The 26,282-nt window shown below is 49.6% G+C and overlaps 1 protein-coding gene across 2 annotated transcripts in view; it reads right to left on the bottom strand.

The window, feature by feature from the left end:
- Positions 1-4,558: 4,558 nt before the first annotated feature.
- TSPAN5 (tetraspanin 5) overlaps positions 4,559-26,282 on the bottom strand; it is a 163,197-nt gene continuing 141,473 nt past the window's right edge. The window contains exons 3-8 of one of the 2 annotated variants that reach the window (XM_006100295.3): positions 17,650-17,796; positions 12,978-13,148; positions 10,844-10,969; positions 9,211-9,258; positions 8,999-9,115; positions 5,935-6,262 (exon numbers count right to left, since the gene is read on the bottom strand). In XM_006100295.3, the coding sequence (XP_006100357.1) occupies positions 6,197-6,262; positions 8,999-9,115; positions 9,211-9,258; positions 10,844-10,969; positions 12,978-13,148; positions 17,650-17,796 (675 nt within the window). In that variant the 3' untranslated portion in view covers positions 5,935-6,196. Of the gene's footprint in view, positions 6,263-8,998; positions 9,116-9,210; positions 9,259-10,843; positions 10,970-12,977; positions 13,149-17,649; positions 17,797-26,282 lie in introns of both variants that reach the window. The other variant, XM_023763925.1, reaches the window with a different exon arrangement.

Genomic DNA, 26,282 nt, shown 5'->3' with positions numbered 1-26,282 from the left:
GTTAGGGTTAGGATTCACCTCTGCTAGCTGGTGTGCAATAGGGACTCATGGAACTATTGGGCTGATTCTTTCATGAAGTAATAAGCCTCAAGGAAGCACACATCCTGGGAAAGAAGCACTTTTATTTATGACTAGAGGCCCGTTGCACGAAGATTCATGCAATAGGCCTTCTTTTCCCCTGGCTGCCGGCACCGGTTTTCCTCCGGCACCCGGGACCCAGGCCTTCACTGCTCCGGCTGGAGCCTTCAGTCTTTGCTGCTCTGGCTGGAGCCTTCGTCTTCGCTCCGCCGCTTCGCGCCTACGTATTCAAATTAACCGCCATCTTTGGTTAATTTGCATACTCTCCTGATTGGCTGGTGAGCGTAGCAGAGGGATGGTCAATTTACATGTTTGTCTATTATTAGGTAAGATTCTTCCTCACTCCAGCATGTTGCATTTAAGATCACCGAATCCCATAAACACAGTCTGCAGCACTGCCATCATAAGTCAGGATGAGACAAGGCACTGCTTATTTTAAAATGTCCCACAAAAGGTGACAAGACTGTTTCCAGGAGCTCAGGGCAAATGCGGAGAGGGCACCCCATGCCATGTTCTGCTGCACCCACTCCAATAGTAAGGGGCACAAGCACACTCAGCATCCTTCTAGTGAAAAAGTAGCTCTGAGCAGTCCTCCCATTTCCAGCCTGAAAATTTGCAACAGGGCACCAAACCCCGTCTCGGCTTCCTCCGACTCCACAGCAGGACCACAGAGCAGGAGGGAGGCTGAAACCACAGACATGGATTGTCTCACAGTCGGGAGGGTGAAGGCCAAAGTGCAGGTGTCAGCAGCGTTGGCTCCTGCAGGCCGAGGCAGAACAGGTTCCATGCCTCCCAGGCTCCAAGGCTCGCTGGTGGTCTTTAGTGGTCTTTAGTGGTCCATGGCTTATGGACATATCCCTCCATCTCTGCCTTCCTGTTCACCTGGCCATCTCCTGGTGTGTGCCTCTGAGCCCAAGTTTGCCTTCTTACAGGAACACTGGCTAGACAGGATATCACTTCCTCTTACCTAATTACACTCGCAACCACCCTACTTCCCAATACAGTCACATTCTGAGGTATCCGGGTTAGGACTTCAACACATGGATTTTGGGAAGATGCAATCCCACCCGTATCAGTGATCCAGACCGGCCCAACACCCTACCCATCTTCACCACCGTCACAACCAAGGTTGCAAATTCTCAGATAGAAGCAAACTCCAGGTGGTCAGCATGGGTGCTTTGAGAAGAAGTAGATGGGAATGTTCCATTCATTGTTCCCAAAGAGTTACCTGCCTGGCAGATGAGTCATTTTAGATCACCCCCACCTCTTCCATGAATCGTGAGTCTTGGCTGGAGGGCCGCGCCCTTTGAAGTCCTAGCAGCAGGATCAGGATGTAGATGTGACGGGGATTAAACACCCAGCCCCCTAGCTCTCTAAGGCAGGCGATGCCACTTTCAGGAGCGTGTGAAGGGACCCAACGTACAGCTGTAGAGCCTTCGAGTTCCTCCTGCAAAGTGCGAGCACCTCTCCATAGGCAGTTTTCAGCCCTGCAGCAACTATTCCAGCCGCCAGGGGTTCCGCAGGATCACCACCAGAGGGCAGGCCATTAAAACGTTCCTGTTCAAGCCAGTTCTGCAAAAGCAAAACCGAAGACACGATAAACTCCCGATTTAAAGGTTGTCTTTCTCCCACATAGAATGCAGCTACGCCTTAAACACAGGGCAACAACATGGGAAGCGCTGCCTTGTTTGCACACCGCGGTGTCCGGACTACGCTAGTGAAGTGTAAAGCCCGGGAACTCACCCTCTCCCCGCAGGAGGGCTCCTGGCAGTGGAGGAATCAGGGCTTTGCTTTGGATTCAGGGACCCCAGGAGCGGCCTAACCCAGGCATCATCTCAGGGCCGCCCCGCTGACAAGAGACCTGCTCAGCATGAACAGGCCACAGGGAGTGTATTTAATTCCTCCACTTAAAGAAGTCCTCCAAACTGTAACTTGATCAACTTTACTTCGTCACCAACCCTTCCAAAAAGAAAGGCTCAGGCCATTCTAAAGATGGCTTTGAGCTTCTCTTCAGAGTCCGGCTTCTCTTCTCCGCCCCCTGCCCCCACCCAGGTACCTCCGCCCTGTCTGTTGTCACATAGACATCTCTGTAGATGTCACCATGGGTCCCTATTCCCAGGCAAACACCGCATTCTCCTCCTCATTCCAGGACCAGGCTTCCCACTGCGGAGAGGGCTCGCTGGGGAGTGCGGGCCAGCGCTCGCGGAGAGCTTCCCGTTCCTCCTCGGAGTCGGAACAGGCTTCCCTAGGGAAGCCGGGCTTCGTGGAATAAAGGACCCAGGGAGCCGGGAGGGCCAGCCAGGCCCCTGGCTCCTCATTGTCCAGCCGCTTCCCAGGGCTCCCATCCCAGCGGAGGGCAGCAGCCCTGAGAGGAGCTCCAGAAACTGCAGAGCAAGTGTCCCTGCCCAGCGCGCACAGGGCCTGCGAGGAACACTGTGCAAAACAAGAAAAAGCCAAGACGCGTCTCAGAGTCCTGAGAGCAGAAGGAGGGGGCCTGCGGCGGGGAGAAGGCTGGAACAAAAGTGAGAGGTTCATTCCTGGGTAGAAAGAAGAAAACAAAGATCTCCTTTTTTTTCAAGTGTTTCATGATGCAAAATTCTTCTTTTTAATCCCTGTGTTCATTCTTAAAAACACTATTAGATATTTTTAAATCATGGAGGCAATGATGTTGGTGGTAACCGGTCACACAACAGAGATATCAATTGAATAATCCTCCTCCAAGCCTACCTACACAGAGGAAACTTCCTATAAGTTCTGAGTTCAAGACAAAGCATCCCTTTACTTCTTTTTCTCAAAATGTATTTTTATTGATTTCAGAGAGGAAGAGACAGACAGAAACATCAATGAGGAGAGAGAATCACTGATCGGCTGCCTCCTGCAGGCCCCACACTGGGGATCGAGCCCGCAACCGGGGCATATGCCCTGACCGGGAATCGAGCCAGTGACCTCCTGGTTCATAGGTTGATGCTCAACCACTGAGCCACACCAGCCGGGCTGAATCCCTTTACTTCCGAGCTGTAATATTTCTCCTTTCTGGGCCTAGAGTTTGCCGACAGCAAGAAGGACAAACAGCCTCCCGTACATAAGATGATCTCCAGCACAGCGAAGAAAACTCAAGAAATGGGGACTGGTGACCTCCCATTACCACAGATACACTCCCCTAAAGTCAAAGTAACATTTGTGGTCTCAAGTATCCAGGGGTATGAGGCAAACGTTTCCCAAACCAGTCCTGACACAGGGTCGGGGTCTGAAAATACTGTGTGAATCTTAAAATGTTGTTTTCATTTAATCTATGAAGAAAATCCCTGACAGTTCTAAAGACAGAAGTCTCCTTCTGTGGTGATAATTCAAAATAAAAGTTAAGTCAGCATTTCTCCAAGGGGCTAAGATTCCTGCTCTAAGGGACTACTAGAAATTATTTTCTTAGAAAAAGGTTGTGAATATTATCAACATTTACCTAGGCCCATGTGAGTCCTCATCCTCACTGCATTAAATTTTCAATGGGACTTTCGTAAACATATAGGCTCTCTGGAAAAAGTAAAAAAAAAAAAATATATATATATATATATATATATATATATAGGCTCTGGCTCCCCCACCACAGAACTGCTAGGGGCAAGGCCTGATGATCTGCACGCCACCTGGTCTCTGGGAGGCTGTGAGCAGCAATGGCCTTAGGAACAGAGATTCCTACACACCCCGCTCTGCTTGTCTCCCATTAGCCGGCAGCACCAAGAGACCTTTCCCTTCCAATCACAAGATGTTCCCTGTCCCTTCCCCCGGGAGAACCAGACCAGAGCGGGGTTCTCCAATTGTGCTCTCAAAACACATGGCAACAGCGTCGCCAGCAAACCATCACCGCGAACCAGTCAGAACAGCACCTTCTCAACCTCCCCTCCCCAGAAGGACTAAATCAGGAATTCAGTCTGGGAACAGGCAGACACAGCCATCTGGGTTTCCACAAGCCATCGGGGATTCGGCTGCTGAGGTTTGGGAACCACCGCATCCGAGACTTTTGCGATTTCAAGAGAGAAGCAATGAAGACAGACATAACCCCACGTAAGGTAGAACCAAGTTTATTAATGACAGCCTTTATTACAACCACTCTCAAGTGTAAAAAATAAAGGGTGGTTCCTTAAAATTTAAAACTCACTTGGACTTCCGTTTGGCCTTTAACTGGATGTGCCGAAGGGGGGAATCTTGCCCGGTTCTGAATCAACTGGTCAGAGGGAGTTCCCTGGAGGATGAGGTAATGAACAGGAAGGACAAGCGTGCCAACCGGAGAGCTGACTCCGTGTTGGAATGACATCACAGGACAACGTAGTGGGGCCGAGACAAGATAAAATCATCTTACAGCTGGAGCACGGGATGGACATCGCTGATGATACAGAGACACACACACTCACATGCAGAGTCAGACACACCCAACCCCGGAGACCAGGTATTGTCAACTGCAGTCCTCGCTCAGAGCAGACCCACACGTGCACCGACCGCAGCGATGCACCAGGGGGCGGGTGCAGAAAGCCTTGCTCAAGTTCACAAAGTACCTCGCCGGCTGCCCAGCGATGCGTTGGAGAACGTGTCATCACCGTGAAACACGCCTGTGGTTTTCCCAGCGCTCCACAGACTATACCTGCTCCCCGGGAGAGTGACATCCCGGTAGATGAGGTTGGATTAAAATCTGGGGGCAAAACGGGTCCCTCCCACCTGGAGGCGGGCCAGGGTGGGTGGCAGCACCTGGAGGTGGTTTTCCTCTCAGACTCAGAACACCTGCCCGCCAATGTCCCCCCTCGGAGTATTTGTGCTTTATCGCCATCCTGATGGTTAGCCTGCACTACGAGAACAGAAAGAGCTCTGCCCACTCACTCTTCTCTTTAAAAAAAAAAAAAAAAAAACTAAAACCAGAAGAGGGAAAAACCCCACTAGAAGCTTTCTGATGTGTCAGCGTTGTTTTGGAAAGGGGTTCACTTCCATTCCAGGAGAGAGGGGGGCAGGACGCAGCGGAAACCATGGCGACCCGTATGGCTGAGCGATTGCTGAGTCCATGGAAGCATATCGTGGGCCCAGCTGGCCCCTTCCCAGCCAGGCGGGACCGCCACCCCTCTCAGGGCGTGAACCCACCCAGTGCTGACCACACCACACCACACCTATCAATGTTGTCGGAGAGATAGCGGGAGGAAAGAATGGTGGGTTCAGATTCACAGGTCATGCGGGGAGATTACACACACAAAATTAATATTCGAGCTTGTAAGGAAACACTTAAAAATTTAACAGAAACGGCAGCTTTTGGGGAGTCTAAAACAAAAAAAGGCAAGAAAAAAAAAAAGCCAAAGCCGCAGAGTTTCTGAAGAATCCGACACCTACTTCAGTGGCTGGGGTGAGGGTGTATCCAACTAATACCTCGTCGAGCCTCATTTTCTCCTTGGATGTCACAGGTAAATAAAGCGCAGGCCCCTTAGAAAAAAGATCTGTCCTGCTGAATTCCAGCCTCACGGGGTGCTCCCAGGGTCTGCTCAGTGCACCTGAAATACACAACTTCTCTCATCAGGAGGCCCAATGTGCCGGCTCGTCACTTGCTAAACTCAATCTCGAAATCTGACCCCAAGGACAAGCTGTTTTCTCCCTGGGACGCGAGTTGTCGCAGTTCCTTGCGATGTCCAGTGAAGGGACGCCAGTGGCCCAGCCCTCACAGGGCAGGGGCTGGGTTCCAGGAAAGATCACATCTTCAGGCCACAGCGTGAGGAAGGGCAACGCTGCCTCTCCCAGCCCTCCAATCGCTCCTGTGGAGAACAAGGCTTTCCCCACACATTCAAGTACATACGGGTTCCCCACCCTCCCTTTTCCTCTTTTTTTGGTTAAGGATCCAACCATCCATAAATTCATGGCTACAGTAGAGATTCACGGCGCAACGACTTGCATACTGGTTATTGTTTCTTTAATTCTGTCAGTAAGCAGCATTTCTCAGCTTCACCCCCCAAAACAAGTTCTTGGCAGCTCCGTCAGGTGGGATTGCAGGATGCCCCTGTGACTGCTCTGTGCGGCGTGGACGCGGTCGGGCCGCTGGAGGGTGCGGGAGGCTGGGTGTCCAGTGTTCTGCGGCGGTGGCAGGCGCTCTGCTCTACCAGCTGGCCCTGACAGCTTCGATGTCGCTCACCAGGTTCTGGGCCAGGCATATCCCAAAAATCTGAGAAAGGAAGAAAAAGAGTCAAACAGTGAAACTTTGAACATCATTAGGCTTTTCCTTGGCCAATGAATCCTATTTTTCTTTTTAAAATATATTTTTATGGATTTCAGAGAGAGGAAGGGAGAAGGACAGGGAAATAGAAAAATGAGAGAGAATCATTGATCAGCTGCCTCCTGCACACCCCCTGCTGGAGATCGAGCCCACAACCTGGGCATGTGCCCTGACTGGGAATCAAACCTCGACCTTCTGGTTCATGGGTCAATACTCAACCACGGAGCCACGCTGGCTGGGCTGAATCTGATTTTCCTTATCTTTGATCTTTTAAATTGACAAGTAATTCATATACTGTAACATCCATTCCTTTAAAGTGCATAATTCAGTGGTTTTTAGTGTACTCACAGGGATATGCAACGATGACCACTATCTGTTTCCCATACATTTCATCACCCCAGAAAGAAACTGTACCCGTTAGCAGTCATTCCCATGCCCCCCATCTCCACAGTCCTGCCAACCACTAATCTACTTCCTTTGAATTTGCTCATTCTGGACATTTCATATAAATGGAATCATATAACATCTGGCCTTTTGTGTCAGTCCGCTTTCACATAGCAAAGTGTATTCAAGGTCCATGTTGTAACATGTACCAGTAGTCAATCCTTTTGATGGTTTGAGTAATATTCCATTATATGGATAAACCATATTTTGTTTTTCCATTCAGTAGGTGATGGGCATCTGCAGTGTTTCCTTTTTTGGGCTTTTATGAATAATATCACTATGAACATCTGTATATACGTTTTTGGGTGAACACATGTTTTTAATTCTCTGGGGTACATACCTCAGAATAGAATTGCGGGGTCATATGGTAACTGTAATTTTCTGAGGAATTGCCAATTGTTTTCCGTACAGGCCGCATCATTTTCATTCCCTTCAGTGATGTGTGAGGGTTCCAGTTTCTTCACATCCTCGAAAACTCATTATTATCTTCCTTTATCATTACAGTTCACCCCTGAGCAACATGGGGGTTACGGGTGCTGTAATCCCATGCAGTTGAAAAATCCGCACATAACTAGTCAGTTTTCTGCATACTCAGATTCCCAACCTCAGCCAGTTGAACTACATAGATCAACTGAACTGTGGTCAGTTGAAAAAAAAATGTGCTTATGAGTGGACCCACACAGCTGAAACCCATGTTGTTCGAGGGTCAACTGTATGTCCATCCTGCTGTGTATGAAGTGGTAGGTATCTCACTGTGGTTTTCATTTGAATTTCCCTAACAATTAATGGTGACGTTCTATCTCCTCACGTGCTTACTAGCCATTTGTATCTTCTCTGGAGACATGGCTATTCAAATTCTTTGCCCATCTTTAAATTGGGTTTGACTTTTTAACTGTTGAGTTGTTTTTTGTACAGTCCAGATACTTGATCCTTACCAGATATAATGATTTGCAAATATTTTCTTCCATTTTGTGGGTTGTCATTTCATTTTCTTAGTACTTTTAGCACAGTTTTTAATTTTGACAAAGTCCAATTGATCTACTATTTCTTTGGTTGCTTGTGCTTGTAGTGTCATGTCTAAGAAAACCACCTACTCCTGGGTCGCAAAGAGCTACACCTATACTTTCTCCTACACCTGTACTTTCTCCTAAGAGTTTTATAGTTTTAGCTCTTATATTTTGGTCTTTGGTCTATTTTGAGTTAATTTTCATGTATGGTGTGAGGTAGGAGTTCAAATTTATTCTTTTGCATATAGATAGTCAGTTGGTCCAGCACCATTTATTGAAAAGACTATTTTTGCCCCAGTGAACGGTCTTGGTTCCCTTGTCAAAAATCTACTGACCGTCGATGCGTGGGTTTACTTCTGGACTTTCTATTCTGTTCCACTGATCTATATGCCAACCTTATGCCAGGAGGCACTATCTTGATGCCTGCACCTTTGAAGTAAGTCTGGAATTGGGAAGTGTGAATTCTCCAAATTCGTTCTTTTTCAAGTTTGTTTTTGCTTTTCTGGGTCCCTTGCATTTCCATATGAATTTTAGGATCAACTTGTCCATTTTTGAAAAAAAATAAAAAAATAAAAAAGGCAGTTTGAATTCAGAGATTGCACTGAGTCTGTAGATGGATTTGAGGCGTACTGCCACATTAGCGATAGTAAGCCTTTCAGTCCATGAGTATGGGAAGGCTTTCCATTATTTACGTCTTCTTTCGTTTCTTTCAACCACCGCGCCGCATTTGGGCTCAAAGAAAAGTATCACATCTCCACCGGATGAAAAAGTTAGCACTTGGGACTGCCCAGGAGGAAAAGTGGGCACTCCTTTCCCTCACTAGCACTCTGGGAAGGTGGGCCAGAGGCAGAAAGGGACACAGCATGTTTGTAAAAATCCAAAAAAACCTTAACCTCACCACTTGGATTTGCTTTTGACTATTCCTGTCTGCCCAGCTGGCACACACAATCCTCAGAATTAATTATTGAGCCCATGGAAATGCATTGACCCAATCAACGTCTCCATCTTCAAAAGGAAAAAAAACAACAACCAGTTTCCTAATGTATTTTAGGATGGAGTTGCACCTAAAATCAGAGCTTTAATAAAATACCACATAATTTGGGTCTGTTTCCCAGCCCCTCCAATTGTGTCTTAAATACTGGGCCATTAAGGTGATCCGGCAAAGTGCCTGGCCTGGTGAGGATTCTCCCGGGGCATCGCTTCCCGTGACGTCCAGGAAGGAGCCCGGCCTTACCTGTAGCAACGCAATGCCTATGAACACACCGGCCACGATGGTTAAATTGTCCTGCAGCCACTTCTCAAACTGGGGCACGCAGCCTTTCGTGTAGATTACGATCTGCTGGTCGACCTCCTTCACAAGGGAAGAGGAGAACACAGCGTCAGCACGCAAGTTCCAAGGCTCCTCCAACACCCCATGTGCCAAGCGACAAGATGGTACCCACTTACTGGTTTCTGCCTGGCATCATAGCCACACTGAGTGTTGATGACATCTTCCTGGGGGGGAAAGAAAACAGGACAGTGACAGTCACGCCGGTTAGAAGCCCACTCAGGGTAATACAATGTGCATCGGGCACACAGATGGACCGGGCGCCTCGGTAAGCACTCTGATACGTTACCCCATGTCATTATTTTAACAATCCTCAGAAATAGGTATTAAAATATGCCCTTTTACAAATGAGGAAAACAGAAGCTCAGGAAATACCAGGAAGGAGAGCAAGCCCAGTATGTGGGAGGTACAGGATTCAGAGCTGACAGCCTCAATACGTTTATGGTGTTTAGGGAACTGGAGACAGATAAAAACCATGCTGAATGGGCATAATGACTGGCTTCATTTTTGCTCTCTTTGGTGGTGGGAGGGGGAGAAGGACTTCTACTTTTTAATATGTATATTTCTATGTTATTTAAATGAGTTTTCAATGAGAATACGTGACTTCATTAAAAACAGAACAACACCCTAGTCACATATCACATGGACACATGTTCTGACATCCGACAGCCCTGATCAGAAATGCGAATTCCCCTCTTTTAGGCTTGTTTTTTTTGTTTTTTTTCCCCTCTGCAGGGGCTGGGTGGAAATTGTTAGCTTGGCATTTATGGAAAGAGATACCTCTACCCAGAGGATCTGTCGCTGAAAGGGGAGACATAATGCCTTCTGAGAACTTCGGAGTCTGTCTGATGGAATGTTAACACAGGGCAGAACGGGAGACAGAGCAGCTGGCATCGGCTGGCCAGCGCGAGGCTGCCTGAGCGGGCACCCTGGGCTCTGCCGGGCACTCTTGCCTTTGGGCCTCCTCAAAGGAAAGGGAGAAACCAGCCAGTGGGGAAGGTCAGCTGTCCTGGCGAGATCCCAGAGCAGCGAGCACAGGCCTTCCTGATTCTCAGTCTCTTCAGACCAAGAGTAACAGCCCAGGCTGACCCCCACCAGGGGCGATGGGCGATGGGCAGGCTGCGGGGAACTTCTGCTTCCCCACCCCAAGGCCACGCCCCTTTTGAAGAGCTGCACACCCTCTACCTTCCAGGGGGAAATGGCCATGAACTCATCAGTGCCCACTCGAATCTGCATGATGGGGGCAAGGGCAGCTCTGAGGGTGCATGCTTGGGGACTGACAGGCTACAAATGAATCTGGGCAGCTATGCTCTTCCCGCATAGCATTCTTGTCTCAAACTCTTCTATTCCAATGTGTCCCCCACAACTAAGTCGGGAAGAAGAGGGTTACTAACCGCAACCCAATGAGAGAGCTCCCAGGTGAGCCTATAAAGAAGGAACAACGCCAACATTTGCTGGTGATGTGAGCTTGGGTAGGGACTTAAAACCCAGGGGCCTCGATTTCACCTAAAAAGGGAAGATAATGTTGGTATCTGCTGGCAGGAATGTTTCGGACTCAATGAGCCAAGGCACACAAAGGCTCAGAACAGGAGCGATGATCACTCCTACTGGGAAGAACTGAGCCCTATAGGCCCTGCAGGAGCGATAGTCAGGACTACGCAGGTAAGAGGTTTCCAGAAGAACACCACCCCTCTGCCCATCCCACACACCGTCCCGATAAAGGGAGGGGAGCCATGTGCTGCCCCCACTTACCGCGGGATCTTTAGTACAGCAGGAGAATGGCACGCCGCACCTCTCCCGACTTGCATTGGAATCTGTGCAATTGAAGTAAATATTTAGGTTCCAATCATCAGCTCCAAAAGCCCCACAGCACTGCCACTAGAGCAAACAGGAGAGAATTAGAACACCTCCACCTGGAGGCCACCAGGCGCTGCACCCACACCCGCCCCAACGGCCCACACCCCGTCCTGCCGGCTCCCTCCCTCCGTCTCAGAATTTATTTTTATACCAGACTGAACCCACACAGCCCTCATCAAAGCCTCCAAAATAACGCAGGCAGAAGGTTTGTAAGGGTGTGTGGGCATGTGATTTGCAAGGTCGATGGGACCCATGGTGTTAGGTGGTGGTGGTGGTGGGGGGGGGGGGGCAGGAGTTGATAGCAGGGCTCCCTTAGAACAGGGTGGGGTTAGTTTGAGTGTATGTGGGAACATTCTAGAAGGATAAGACACTAAACAGCAGTGTCCAAAGGAGGCTGACTTCTCATTACATATCTGTTAGTACTCGGAATCTGTTTAAACAAGAGCAGGTATTTATATTTTCAAAAAATTACTTAAGAATGCAATCGTCTAATTAAAATACAATCATGTTAAATTCCGTGGGTCTTACGAGGGGCCTGACACAGAGGCTGGTCCCATTGTCTCCTCCCCCCACGCCCCCACGCCCAGTTAAATAAACATCCAGCCGGGACCACTGGACGGCTTTCAGGACCAGCATCTACTTCAGAACATTCAACTCCACGACAGAAAAAGAAAAATCACATGAAACGACAGTATTTCCCCGTAAAGCAGACAGCATTTCAAGAGAACGTGTCTACGCATGTGCGTCAGCCTCATCGGGTTCTCTGAGGGCTGGAGTTGCGCCTCCCAAAGTTGGCTGCACAGCTCCATCAGATTGTCATGCAAACGAGGCAGCAATAATACTTGGCAAGGCGTGAGCCTGCATCCATTATGACCTAACAAAACAGTGAAGTCTGCCGAGATGAAAGGGGGCTTCATTTCACACCCGAGTACAGCTCACTCCAGGGCAGTCCTTGCTGCCACGGAACAAAATCAACACAACTTGCTCTGCTCTGAGTGCCTGATGTATGTGGGGGTGTGGGGGTTGCCCCCAGGACGAGTGCCGATATGGCCCTCTCCTCCCTTTACCAAAGGGACCCCAGCTCCTCCTGCCATGTGCATTAACATCGTGGACACCACAGTCCAGGTCTGCGCAGCTTATCTGATTTTTTCCGATGTTTTAAGTGTCTGCAAATAAGCACCTGTCGGTTGGTAGGACCACAACACCCGAAGCCCATTATGAAACCACCAAGCACATCTTACTCGAGTGTCACAGAATCTCCATGAGTTAAACTGTAGCTTTTATTGTTTCCACGTTCCTGTTGGGGACACAGGCCAAGGTCCTATTACCCTAAGTCGCTTAGCTGATCAGATTTGGGCACCAGATCTGTATCTTCTGAGCCCTGTTGATAGGCCATTTTGCATTCTGAGTGGAACAGGGATTCTGCTGCTTCGTTTGCCTTGCAGGGGCCGCCACAGAAATATGTTCTGGGTGGGAGGGGCTCCCTGCTCAGGTTCTCCACTCGGTAGAGGCCACCAGGGGGGTGAAACTTGCTCGACTTTCAGTTTCACCCGCACGTGCTATAATACTGAATGGGTCTACGTCAGGGAATTTTGAACAAACACCCTACTGGTGAGGATATTATTCTGAGCTGTGAGGTGTGGAGGATGACTAGAAATGGTCAAGGAACAAGACAGAATCCATATTTAACGCCAAATAAAACGTTAAACCTATAGCAAAGCAATCTTCTTCAAACGTCGGCAGCAAAGGGCAACTGTGATTAGAACCTTCTTGCTCAAGAGTTTCCTTCTTTGTTCCTCTTGGCAGACACGAAGATTCAGTAAAAACAGGCCATTTCCATGTAGAGCACAAATCGTGCAGGTCACAGAACAAGTCAGCAAAGAATAAACAGACAAGCAAACAACCCAAAAGCCACGCAGACCAGTCAGAGGGGCGTCCCAGCTGGCGGGCGCGGAGCCAGGAGGATGCTCTCTGGGGCCATCCTTCCCAGAAGGCTTTCAACTTGAAAAGAAACCAAATTTAAACTTACATATTCCTGGGTGAAGTCTATGAGGTTTTGCAAATCAATGTCATCCCTGTACGCTCTGATGTTGTTGTTTATAAAGAAATACAGCTGGTCTTTGATCCAGTCTTTGAAAACAAATGCCAGGACCCCGGCAGTGAGCTCCAGGAAGAAAATGATGCCCAGGAACACAGAAAACTAAGGCAAAAGACACATAGATGGAGAACAGTTACACCGGCTATTTTGATCATATACAGCTCAATGGTGCCTTCTAAGAAGGTCTGTGATTACACTGGGTTGGTACACACGTCCAAAGCAGATAACCTTCCGTTTCTTAAGATTCATTAATAAAATATTACACTCCAAGAAAGGACTTTAAAAAAAATCATTTCATAATCACATTGTGGGGCTCTGGTGGCTCCATTTGGCAATTAACCAACAAGGCTCATAAGCAAAGAGAAAATAGGAGTTTCTCATTAGAGTCACATTAAGGCCTAAGGAATTTCTCCTGATTAATGTGCTGCCTGCCAGGCCTTGAACAACGGCCCGTCCCCACCTCTAGTAAGCTTTTGCAACACTGAGAAAGAAACTACCCCAATGTTTTAAGATCACCCCTCATTTGTTACTGTGGCCTGGGTCCTGTATGGCTATATTCCTTTTATGGATTCAGACCCTGCTCTAATCCCCCTTTGCACCTGCTCCACAGGGCAAAACGGCACACACGTGCATCTCAGATGAAGAGAACAGAGGGGAAGTGGGGGGCGACTGTGACATGAAAATAATTTCCCATCGAGAAAATAAAACGAAACCACTTTCCCTTGTGAAGCACCAGCCTCGGAATATTTTAAATAACATCAAGATGCCATTGAAGGGAGACTCCTGGCTCATGCAGATGAGAGGAGTTTAAGAAGGCAGGCGAGAGACCACGGGTAACGTGGGGATGGCCCATGAACTGGAGAAAACTCCCTTCCGTCTAGAACACTCAGCAGAGCCTCACCTTAGTCATATCACCTACCGTCACACCTCCAGTTCTTTCCACTTCCTCCAGCCTCCACATTCTTACCCTTTTCCATTTTAATTTGTTCAAAGAGTTTCTGAGAAATGAGGCTGTGAAGGAGCAGCGTATAAACTGCAAGCAAACTCCTGGTGACGAGGACAGAAAGGCGACCCGGGGCCACCCCTGTCAGCAGAGCTCCGGAGGCTGCAGGACAGGGGGCGGCGAGGAGGCAGAGGGGCCAGAGCTGCTGCTGTGTCTACATCCCGCAGGAGCCCTCAGGCGGCCAACCAGGAGCACACCACGTGGGGGCGGCACAGAGGAAACGACACAGTTACTTACAATTTACCAAGACTAGGAACGGCCCTGGCCTGTGTGGCTCAGTGCTTGGAGCCTCGGCCAGAGCCCTCAAGGGTCTTGGGTTCCATTCCCAGTCAAGGGCACGTACCTGGGTTTCGGGTTCGATCCCAGGCCCCAGTGATCGGGGCTTGTGCGGGAGGCAACCAATAGCTGTATCTGTCTCACACAGATGTTTCTCTCTCTCTCTCTCTCTCCCCCACCTCCTCCTTTTTTACTCTCTCTAAAAAAAAAATAAATAAATAAATAAAATCAATGGATGCAGAGCGGAGCCTGACAGCGATATACAGGGGGGGAAAAAGAATCAATGGAAAAAATATCCTCTGTTGAAGATTAACAAAAACCAAACAAACAAACAAAAAGACTAAAAATGTGTATTCATTCACCAAACATCTACTGAGCTGGGTGGGCTTTGCAGAAGCAAGGATGAGTAGCCCATACCCTGCCTCCAAAGAGCCTCTTACAGTAAGGGACGGGGCGGGCAGTGAGGTGGGCCACATCGCAGTGTGTATCTGACAGTGTTTGCCCAGGGTGCCAGGTGCTGCTCTGAGAGGGTGGGCATAGGGGAGGGTGGGAAGAAGAAATAAGCGCCTGGCAAAGTCTGGGATCCCAAGGTTTAGGCCCCATTCTAGGCCCTCCAGCTCAGCCCTCAGGGTCAGAGCTCCTGGTTATCTGCCCTTGAGCTCACTAGCAACAGCATCTAAAGAGTTCATTATCATCACTGGTACCAGTAATTTCAGTGTGAGCTTTCCTCAACCTAGAAAAAGGACAAGAAAATGGTCCCTTTTGCTCTTGCATCTCAGGCCATCATGACTGAGGAAGACCCGGAAGCTTCAGGGCCACGGCTGCATCGGCAAGCACAGGAAGCACGGGGTGAGGGGGTAGGGGGGTGCTGCGAGGCAGTGATGGTGGCTTGCATCATCACAGGATCAACTTCGACAGCTTTGGCCCAGGGTCCTTGGGAAAGTTGGTATGAGGATTACCATTTAAAGGGGAACCAGAGCTCCCCAAGCAGCCTATCATCATGAAGGCCAAGTTCGTCAGCAGAATAGCTGAGGAGAAGATGAAGGGTGCTGGGGGAGAGGGGGGGTCTGTGTCCTGGTGGCTTGAAGCCACAGAGAGGAAGTTCATTAAATGCTCACACATGGGGGGATGGGGAAATTCTATCACTTTTACTCAATGGCCACCCTATAGCATAGCACAATACAACTCCCCTCCCTTTATCAGGTACCACTCTACATGACAGTCATCACACTACAGAAATGAGATCATGTGTGTGCACACACAAACAACAAGACATAAGTCATGCAAAGGTTATAATTAGGTTTTTGTCTTCACCTTTACAAAGGCTAGGCAAGTTCATTTTCTAGTTCCCCTGGTAAATGTTCACATAATAATATACAATATGCATATCAAAAATTGAGTCTAAATTAAATTCTTATCAAATATTTGGCAGGAACACACACGGGCCCTGTGAGTAAATTTCCCCATTTCCAAAGGAGAAGAGATGGATTCACAGGCTTCATTCCAGGGCCTCAGTCAACAAGAAAGCTCCATTTCTATTTCACGGTAACTCAGCTCTTGGATTTTCCCCAGTAGTTCTCTTGGCCTTACAGCATCAGATGGTTGAGGCTGTTTGGAATGATGCTGCCATTGACTTCCTACTTATTTCAAAGACTATTCTAGGCCAGTTTTTATTACATGTACTAAACGGAGAAAGGGACCATTTAAAATAGTCCCAAGACTTAAGGAAGCCAGGAAACAACACAATTCTCTTTATTTGCAACATGGGACTTTATAAATTAAGGTGATAACTTAGAGAAATGTATAAATCTCTGCCTATTCAAGTTAGCTCTAGTATCTTTATCTATAAAAGTGATAAAGGGACGACGCTTATAAACTAATATGATTAAAGTGAATCATTTGGGGGCATGGAGGCTAAAAATGGTAAAATAGTGGCAATCAGTCAGTATGATGAGGCCCCAAACAGGCTACAGAAAAGCTGAGGGAGGTGCGCTCAAGCTTTAGAAATACCCCATGCCCAGAGGACTGGCAGGTTGCTATCAGGGACAAAACTTCCCTGGGGCCTCCGTAGGTCTTTGACGAGGTGAGGAATGGTGGGTGGGTGGGTGGGTGGGTGTAAGAGAAACAGAGTTTGGGAAATTAGCTACTCCCACCAGAGACCCATGTGTACAGAACAGAGATCCAGTGGCTCATTAGATTGCACCTTGGTTTTTCCCTATCAGCGCGAGTCATATGAACTTCCAGGCGAAACAGCCTCCGGACCTTGCCTGGGCCAGAGCTGCCCACCTTGTATGGACGGTGAGTCTGCTCTTCCTGGGGATGTTCAAGAAGAAATGCCAGGGGAAGATGTGGCAGATGTGCTGGGGAGAGAATCGCATTCTGCATGGCAGCTGGGACTAGTCCTGGCGGGAGCTCTTGTTTTAAATGAAAATGGCCCTCAATGACATTGTGTCATAAGGGTGAGATTAGTGATATTAAACTGATACGATTCTCTAGAAATCTAACCATCTTCCCTCATCACAGGAGGGTGGGTTTTCCCCCGCCCCCATACTTTTTATTTTTAGAAAGGGGAGTGGATACCGTTGTGTGGAGGGCTGTGATATGGCCGCCACCAAATGCTGACACCAAACAGGCACATTCAGTGAGCTTTGGCTACGCTCACCGAACCTATTTCACACACACACACGTGTGCACATCAGCCATCCTGTTCTCCTCTGGGAAGCATCTCCAAAGGAAAGGCTTCCGCTGTTCATGCTCTCCTTTTACTACCTATCTACCCTTGGGGAACTCCTCCTCCAAATATATTCATGCTAACAGTGGTCACAACACCCTGCAAGGGATCTGAAAAGCATGCTGGTCAACAAGGGGAAGACTTTGCCTTTCACTGTTTCTCCATATTCACCAAAACCTCCTGCTTCACAGGTTTAATCTGCACAGGCCACAGCCATGGTGCTTATGTCTGGTTTCTCTAAACCAACCAGCTGAACAACTTTCTCCTGATTATGTGCTTAAAAGAGGAAGCATAACTCACTTAAAAGAAGAAAACTATGTCTACAGAACCACCTTAGTCCTAAGGGTATTTTAGGGATTGGAATGCAGTCGTGACATACGTGTGCAAAACCCCCGTGGATGTCATGGGGTGGGGTGGTATATATACTATGAAGGAGGCCTGGCAGGGGCAGAATAGAGGGCTCTCGTACAGAAAAGCATGGCCCAGGCTGTAGTTCTGCCAGTGCTTTCGGGACAGCTCCCTCTCGCTAAAGGCAGCGTCCTGCTGATGGGGGCATGCTTGGTTTTCGCCTGAGAACAGAGTGGGATACTTACAAACTTGAGGAGGAAAGTGTTTTCCCGCAGCGCTCCAATGCACCCTGCGAATCCCAAAATGAACATCACTCCTCCCACCACAAGGAAGAGCCAGACGGGGTCGAAGCCGCCGAGGTCGGTGATGGAAGAGATGTTGGACAGAACTCCCTGGGGGCAGAGAAAAAACACACAACAGGGCACCGGGTGCGGGGTTAGTTCTCCACCGTGAAAAGGTTACCACGACTGTCTCCTTCCCCCTCCGAGGACACACGGCAGAGGCCACTGATTATCTGCTGTGATGAATACTCGAGTCATTGCAGAAACAACAACAAAACACAGGAAGCGACTTTCTTTCCAAGTCTCAATGGGCTCACATTTTACGTAAAACTATATAAAGCAAAGAAACGGCCCCGAGAAACTACGGTTAGACCTCGCGCGGAGACGTGGAAATCACCTCTGCTTGCTGCGTCCCCACACGTTAGTGGTCTGTAGTAAAAAACAGGTGTGTGAGAAAAACACGTCCCCTGTACACCTGAAACTAATACAAAATAATACTGAATGTAAACTATGACTTAAAAGTAACATTTTTTAAAGGGGGAGGAAAAGAAAAACACCTCCTAACACCCAGGGAGAGGAGTCGTCCTTAAGGCCCAGGACATGCGGCTCAGACAAGTGCCTGCTTTGGGCCCTTGACATTCCTCAGGGATAGGGAGTCTTCATGCTCACAGGGTGGCCAGGCCCGGACACAAGCCCCTAGACCAGCGGTTCTCAACCTGTGGGTCGCGACCCCTTTGGGGATCGAACGACCCTTTCACGGGGTCATCTAAATACATCCTGCATATCAGATATTTACATTACGATTCATAACAGTAGCAACATTACAGCTATGAAGTAGCAACGAAAATAATTTTATGGTTGGGTCACAACATGAGAAGCTATATTTAAAGGGCCAGAAGGTTGAGAACCACTGCCCTAGAAGTTTTCCAGGGAAAAGCTGCATCTCAGGATCCACCCTGGGATTCACAGGAGACCCTGTCAGGCTCAGATCCTCAAAGCCAAGAATTGGGATTCAAATGATTTACAAATCAACAGTCACTCCCTGGGTTTCAACCCTTTTATCCTCCGATCACAGGAACCCAGAGTGATTTCATTTCTCCCCCGACAATGCCATTTCTTTACTGAAAGCCTTTCTCCCTTAATGGGACCACATCAAAGATCACCCAAAACTATGTTAGAAATTATGAGATTATTTTCCCTCTAATATACAAGGTACAAATGTACTATTTCTTCCTATAGACACCAACTACTGCTATTTTGAAACTGGATGTATGTGAGTCTTAAATACCCAATATCATCAATATTTTCTTTTCTTTTAGGTTATTCTCAAAAATCGCCACAGTATGTCATGGTATAGTTTGCTAACAGTCTTAATATTAAATAATTTGTTTTCACAGCATTCGCAATAACCCGGAAGAATACAAAGTATTCATCTGATTTTATACTTGAGAAAAATGGAACCTAGAGAGGGTTGGTGACTCGCTGAAGGTCATACAGCTATTGTTTTGGACCCAGAAAAGATTGTCTACTTCATTACTCTTTTTCTACCAAGTGGGAGCCATGTACTTGCATCCAAGCACGTCCCAGTCAGCACTGATCAATGCCCGACTCTGGGAGATGTGTTAGTCCGTTTTAAGGTAGTAGGAACACTGGGACAAGAGTATGTTGTTTGTTAGGTTTTCATTTCTTAGGGATGAGGGGAGCAACACCTTAAGAACAATAATAGGCTATTAATCTAGAACAGATGAGGAATTAAGAAGTCTTAAAATGTACAACTTAAAAAGGTCAATGTTTTAAATAAATCACAGATGAAGGGCTGAGAGATTATGAAAGCACATAGGAATGTAGGGTGGATTCACTAACTTCTGGGGCAACGTCACAAAAGACAACCACACCCTTCAGCAGGATGCAGAGACCAGTGTTTTAATACAATCCTGTGTTCTCAGGATTTCCTAGCTCTGCATGCTGAATACTGGGGGTGGGGGGTGGTATGGTACAAAAACACAGTGACCAATTCTTCACCACACAATGATGCTAAGAAAAGTCACACAAAATCTAAGGACAGTGGTGAGGACCCAGTGCTGGAAATAAATCAACCTCGCCTGTCAGAATGCCTTTTTCTAAACACAGGCGTTGGGTCTTAGACCTCCCTGGCCAGGGCACAGAGGTCTTTGGGGTACAGGATAACAGTCTTCAATTTTAAAAAGTCAGCTTCACTATGGGAAACGTAGGCTCAATTTCCTTGGCACCAAAACGAAGAGGCAGCAGAGGTGGAAGACGGGGAGAAGTTCCACCACCAGAGGCTAGACATGCCAGCGCGTCCCAGCAACGGCCAGAGAGCCACGGCTTCCCCTCGGACCCCAGCTGTGAACCTCTGTCGGAGGAGCTCCAGGACCGGTTCCCACCCTGGAGCAGAAACTAGGACTTACCGACTTCTAGGTTCCTTTTATGGTTTCATCCATTTTTAATAGGCTCTTAAGTTGGGATTCACATTCAAGTGTACGCAAAGATCAGATTGTTCACCCAGACAGTGTGGCTCAGTGGTTGAGTGTTGATCTATGAACCAGGAGGTCACGGTTCAATTCCCGATCAGGGCACATGCCTGGGTTGCGGGCTCAAACCCTAGTGCGGGACATACAGGAGGCAGTGACCAATGATTCTCGCTCATTGTTGATGTTTCTCTCTCTCCCCCCCCTCTCCCTTCTTCTCTAAAATCAATAAAAATTTAAAATTAAAAAATCAGATTGTTCCCACTCCTCCATGATCCACGACTGCACACACAGAGCTCTGTGAATCACAAGGACAATTATCCGGGCAACTCTGGCAAACCGAGCAAGCCGGCAAACACACCTGTGCCCGAAACGCCAAGACACACCCGCCCCCAAGGCAAGACGGTCCGATCCCGGCTGGCAGCAGCCTCCGGGATCACCTGTCCTCTCCGAGTTTCATCTGGAGGATGAGAATTTGGCTTCTCAGACAAACTCATTTTCGTACGTCTACTCTCCCCAGCCTGCAGGTTCAGTTTTAATTGCCAGGCCTGCCGCTGTTTCCATGGAAACGCCAATCATTGGGGGGCCTAGCTGGACTGCAGATTCTCCTCACTTAATCCTAAATTCTGGCAAAAGACAGGGCTGGAGACAGTTATGGAGAGGGTGTGGGCAATGACACTGCGCAAAGCACAGAGTGACCAAGAACTTTATTTTTACTGGATCAGTTGAAAATGAACTCAAATCTTAAAACACAAAGTATGGACGTCAATGCCCAGGGCCCAAATGCCCTTGTGGTGAGGACCACTTACCTAGACGGAGGTGAGAAAACTTTACTCTCTCACCTGTGTAGTGTTCCCAAGTATTTCCTGAAGGGCGGGCAGTCTCCCTGTTTCTGACAACACAGGGAGGTGAAGGGGGAGCTGAACAGAATCCTGGCCACAGAGACTGGATTACAAAACTGACAGCGGAGCCTTCTGTTACCTTCAAGATGGGCTCTCTCCCTAGACTCAGTAATTGTGTTAAGCTCAGTTTGACAAATGAATCAGAAGTGCTAGAACATGCCTACCGAGGAATAATTACAATTAAAGCGTGTAGTTGACAAGAAGCCGGAAGGAAAAAAAAATCTAAGATTACAGTTAAGTCTGCCAAGTGATTTAAAGTAGACATGCATTCACGGTACATCCTCAGGAATGTGTCAGAACACCACCAGCGGACACCTTGTCTTCTGGGAACCTGTGGGCACCACCCTCTCCTTTGGGGAACCACATTCCCCCTCCTTGTAAGAATTCCTTCTCCCCCACGTCCACTCCATGAGCCCTCGAGCACCAGTTCTCACACAACCCAGTGCCTCCGTGAGAGCAGGCAGCCTGCATGCCCTTCCTTGGAAACCAGGGTTAGGACAGACATCCCTCTCCCGTGGCCGAGACTGTGAAATGCCAATTCTGGAGCCACCTGCAGTACGTATTGCATCACGTGGAAAAAGTCAGCCTGTAGTGAGATATAGAAAGCCAGGGCTTACAAAGAAACAAAGAAGTGGGAGGAAGGGAAAATTCTAACCATATTATAACCCCTGGCCTGACCACAAATTAAAACCCCTTGATTGGATGAGCTGGTTCCCTTTGGGTCTGCACTGGCACCCGGGGAGTCCTGCACAATACAGCTGCCACTTTGGATAAACTACATGTGAGTGCTGCATGGGTGCACCTACACAGGTATGCGTACACATGCACACACACACACACACACACACACACGAACATACTTGTGACCAAAACTGGAGCTCACACTTTATGCTGGAAACAAAGTATGGGGGTGCTCCCTTTACTCGGCCGGCTGATATTTCCGGTCAACATACCATTAAGCCGGTGTAAACAGCTTTCCTCCACGTTGACTCACTAGCAATTCAGCATCAATAAGGACATGAGTTCCAGGTGGAACTCTGAGGTGCTCTGCCTATGTCACTGACAAATAATGCATGACAGAAGCTCCAACTCTCCATCTAAACTTGAATGCTCAGTCCTTGGGTTTAAATGCCAACTTATTAGAACTCAAATTTGCTGGGAGATAAAGAAATGCGAAATGTCCCTTGGCTACTCCCTGCTGTTCCCTGATCTGCTGCGTGTGCGAGCGGGGCGCACATGGAGCCGGCATCCGTATCGCAGCGGGAAGTTCTTCTCCGTCTCTGCGTGCATCCTGCAGCTCAGCCCTGGGAGGCGGGGGGGGGGGGGGGGGGCAAGGACGCTGCACTGTGTGGGAGTCTGAACATACCCCATGAAGTGGAATCAAATTGGAATGAGGATAAATGGAGGAGAAGCAGAGCAATTAGCTGCGTGTGCTGATTCCTTTCTCCCTTGCCTTTGGCTGATGTGAAAGCAGAATTCTGCACAGCACTGGGGAAGGCTAAGAGGCCAGAGGCCAAGACTGCGCGTCACAAGAAAAACCGATGCAAATACTACAGACTCAAGAATACCGGAGGACTTCCTCCATATAGATTCTTCGTTGCTACATTAAGAGTACAGTCATGTGTAAGAATCCTCCGTATCCACACTCTATGTTCCCATATCCATATTCTCCTGCCCCTCGGTCATCCAAGGCTACACCTGTTGCTGCGCCAGGCAGCAGAAGCAAAAACAAACAACAAGAACAGAAAGTGCTGCTGTAAAGATGCAATGAATACGAGCCTGTTTTAAAAGTTGATAGAAACCCATATGTTCAGCAAGTTAGCCATTCCACAAATGGGCTTTGGGACACTAGCTCTTGGCATATGCATTTGAAGCCTTGAAGAGTGATCCTCCGGTGAAAATAGGTGGTTTCCATGATCCATTCGGTACTTAGCATGTGTCTAAAGAGGAACACAGTGAGGGAGCATGCCTAAGGCCATGTCACTATAACAGAGTTTAGGGAGCCAACAAACAAACGTGCGGATGTGTGTCCATCACAGCAGAAGGGGGACGAATACTGCAGCCCCTTCGACAAGCTGGCTCAGGGTGTGGCCGAGAGCATTGCGTCCTGCACTGACCACCCTGAACAGCACTCAAGCCCGCCTGGCTCCTACCTCTTCCCTGTCTCCTGAAACACACCAGAGGGTCGCCTGGTCAGGGATGGGTGTGGGGCAGAGAGACAGCAGGGAATTACAATACAGACACCTCGTGCCGAATCCCAGTTCCGCTCCTTACAGCCTGTGTGATCTTGGGCAAGTTACCAGACCTGCCTATGCCTCAACCTCCACTTGGGTGAAACGGCACCCTGTGTCATAAGGTTATTATGAGGATGGAGGAAATATGCAAGTAAATACAAACACTATGCTAAGTGCTTGGCACACAATAAGAATCCAATCCAAGTTTATCCCCGTCGCATCAGCATCACTGTTTTACTAGACCCAGAGGAAGACATGGGCTGCTATAGAAGCACATGGCAGGTGCTCACCCAATTTGCCCTGCCTGACCCACTTCTAAGAAAAACCCTGGCCACACCCAATGGTCACGCCTGACGGAGACGGCAGGAACTGACTTGGCAGTCACTCAGACGCTCAGAGCAAAGGCAGACGGGAGAAGCCACCAGTGAGCAAAGCGCAGAGAAGACAGCTGTGAGGGGTGGAAGCGGGGAGCATACAGAGGGGAGGAACAGCAGCGAGAAGTCCGTGGGCAGTGGTGAGCACACTGAGCAGTCAGCAGCTGTGTGGCTGGGTGGTGGCGCCCTGACCCAGGGGCCGACGCCTCCGCTGCCGAGAACCTGACCGGGCACACCGGTCGCCAGAGTCACTGCTGCCGAATGACCGCCCAGTCGCTGAGCCACGTCCCGGTCCCTGGGAGCCCTCCCCGTCCAATGGTTTCATGAACATTGTATGTTTCAGAAAGAATGAAAAATCATCCCCCCTTCCCGCCAGCCTGCACCTCCCCACAGCCCTCAGACAGTCAGTGACCGCGGGAACGCAGGCAGCCCCTTCCCCAGGCTCCACAAGGAAGGGCCATGTGCTGAGCACAACGCTTCCTGGGAGAGGTTTCCGTGCACGCGCAGAAACGAAAAGGCAAGCGAAGCTGCAGATCTTCACACCGATAACCTCGGCAGTGTCTGCGGTCTGTTCCGCCCAGCACAGCGCCGCCTCCGTGTGCCACCTGGCAAGCTTCAGTTCCTCCTCTCCACACACGCGGAAAAGAAATGCAAAAATAGCCTTAATGAGCCCCCCAGGTCTGGGGCTCCTCCGCTTTGGCCTCGACTAGCACATTCCTTCCAGCTGCTGGATGAGAAGCAGAGACAGGCCTGCGGAATGCGCGCCCCACGCCGGGCCAGATGCACCCCCTGAGATGGATGAGGCCGCGGCCTGGCTCTCCCACCCTCCTCACCCAGACCCCCCTGGCTGAAGGCAACAGCTTTCCTCGAGGGAGAGAGGCATCGCCCTACCTGACAACGATGGCAGATCGGACATTTTAAAGAAAATGAGCTCCTCAGAGAGGAGTGGTCCTGCAGCTGGAGGTGGTCGGTGCCGGTGCCCACAGGAAGACCCTCTGGGGCAGACCGCAGGGAACCTGCCTCCACACGCATCCAAGACCTCCCTCCCGAGACTGACAGGCAAACCACTCCGCACACCCAACGCCCGCCTGGCTGAGGACTGGCCGCAGAGCCCGGAGAGAGGGCTTGGGCAGGAACCGAAGGGTGCTCGCTAGACCCGGCGTCCAGGGGGTGCAAGGGCGGGGCAGCATCACTCAGGGCTGGCCCAGACGCGAGGGGAGAGGAAGACCAGCCGCTCTGAAGACACGTGGGCTCCCGTTTCCTCGTCATAAAAGGTCACCCGTGAGACTAGAAGTAATCCTTTCTTGCCGCAAGTGGTTGCAACCTGCCACAGGCCCCACGAGAGCCGGCAACCCGGCTGCTGGTCCCGTCGCTGGTCCTGCTCACGGGGCCCAGCAGAGCACTGTCGGGGGCGGGGGAGAGGCCAGATCTGAGCGAGGACAGTGACGCCCACCGAGCTCCAGGGAACCACTGGGCAGAGGACCTGCAGGAGCTCCACAAAGACCAGACATCACCCCCTTTACCATCTGCCAGGCCCAGATGGCAGAGCCGGCCCCCACCCCTGCCCTGGAAGGAAGTGGGCAGAGGAGCATCTGGTGTGGGGGGCGGGGCGGCAGGAGGAAGCAGGGAGAGAGGCTTCGCCCTGCTCCCCACGTGGGGGCCCAAGGGTGACCGTTTTAACCCAAAGTTAAGTTCGGGGTATTTATCCAGCCTGTGTAGTAACTGGGCCCGGCCTGTGCCTTCACATGAGAGGAGGACTGTGGTATCTGAGAACGAACCACAAAGTAGCTGCATTTTTGACACCCCCCCCCCCCCCGATTTTCCTTCCTGAAACAAACCCTGAGTAAGCTTGGAGGGACATAGAAAAAGAGAAGATGTCAACTCTTACTGTTGAACCCGGGACAGCATGCCGCTCGTCCGCTAGCTTCCCAGGTACTGGGCAAGGCTGTTTGGTTTTCAGGTTTGGGGCCACAACAGGGAACTTGAGGGGATGACTTGGTGTGGGGTGTGATAACTGAGGAGGAGATGCAGACCAACTCACACCGTTCCAGTCACTAAAAGAAAAGCTTCAAAGAAGTATTTCCAGCACCTCAGAAACGTCCCCGTAAAGCAGGCTCAGAGCCGAGGCAAGCATCTCTGTTCCAGTTACTGAGTCAGCACTGCCACCCGCCGCCTCCCGCAGGCTGCGGGAACGTGACCCCTCCTGCGAGGAACTGCCTGGGCCACTGAACCTCATTTCTCTCATATGCCTTCTTGGGAAAACAGGGAGCTTTTCCAAAGTGAGCCTGCTGTACGATTGTGACAGGAAGCAACCAGAAGGTTCCCAAGTGAGACCTACAATTACAGGCCGTGGGGGGAGAGGGGGGCCTGGAGGGTAAGGTTGCCTGCAGCCCCAGGAAAGCCATGGAGAAGAGCAAGTTGGGGCTGCAGCTCTTCCGACTCCATCCCCCACTGGAGTTAGGAAAACGCCAGCTCTTTCCTTCCAGCCACTGCCTCCCCCCGGCTCCCCGGTTCCCTACAGCGCCCAGCTGGGTGAATGCAAGGGAGGATGATGGGGACAGGAGAGGGGACTGGGGAAGAGGGTCAGGCTCCCAGGGT

The sequence above is a fragment of the Myotis lucifugus genome, unplaced genomic scaffold, assembly GCF_000147115.1.
Source record: "Myotis lucifugus unplaced genomic scaffold, Myoluc2.0 scaffold_308, whole genome shotgun sequence".
NCBI lineage: Eukaryota > Metazoa > Chordata > Mammalia > Chiroptera > Vespertilionidae > Myotis > Myotis lucifugus.
The sequence above is the reverse complement of the archived record's forward strand: the minus strand, read 5'-3'. Positions and strand labels throughout refer to the sequence as shown.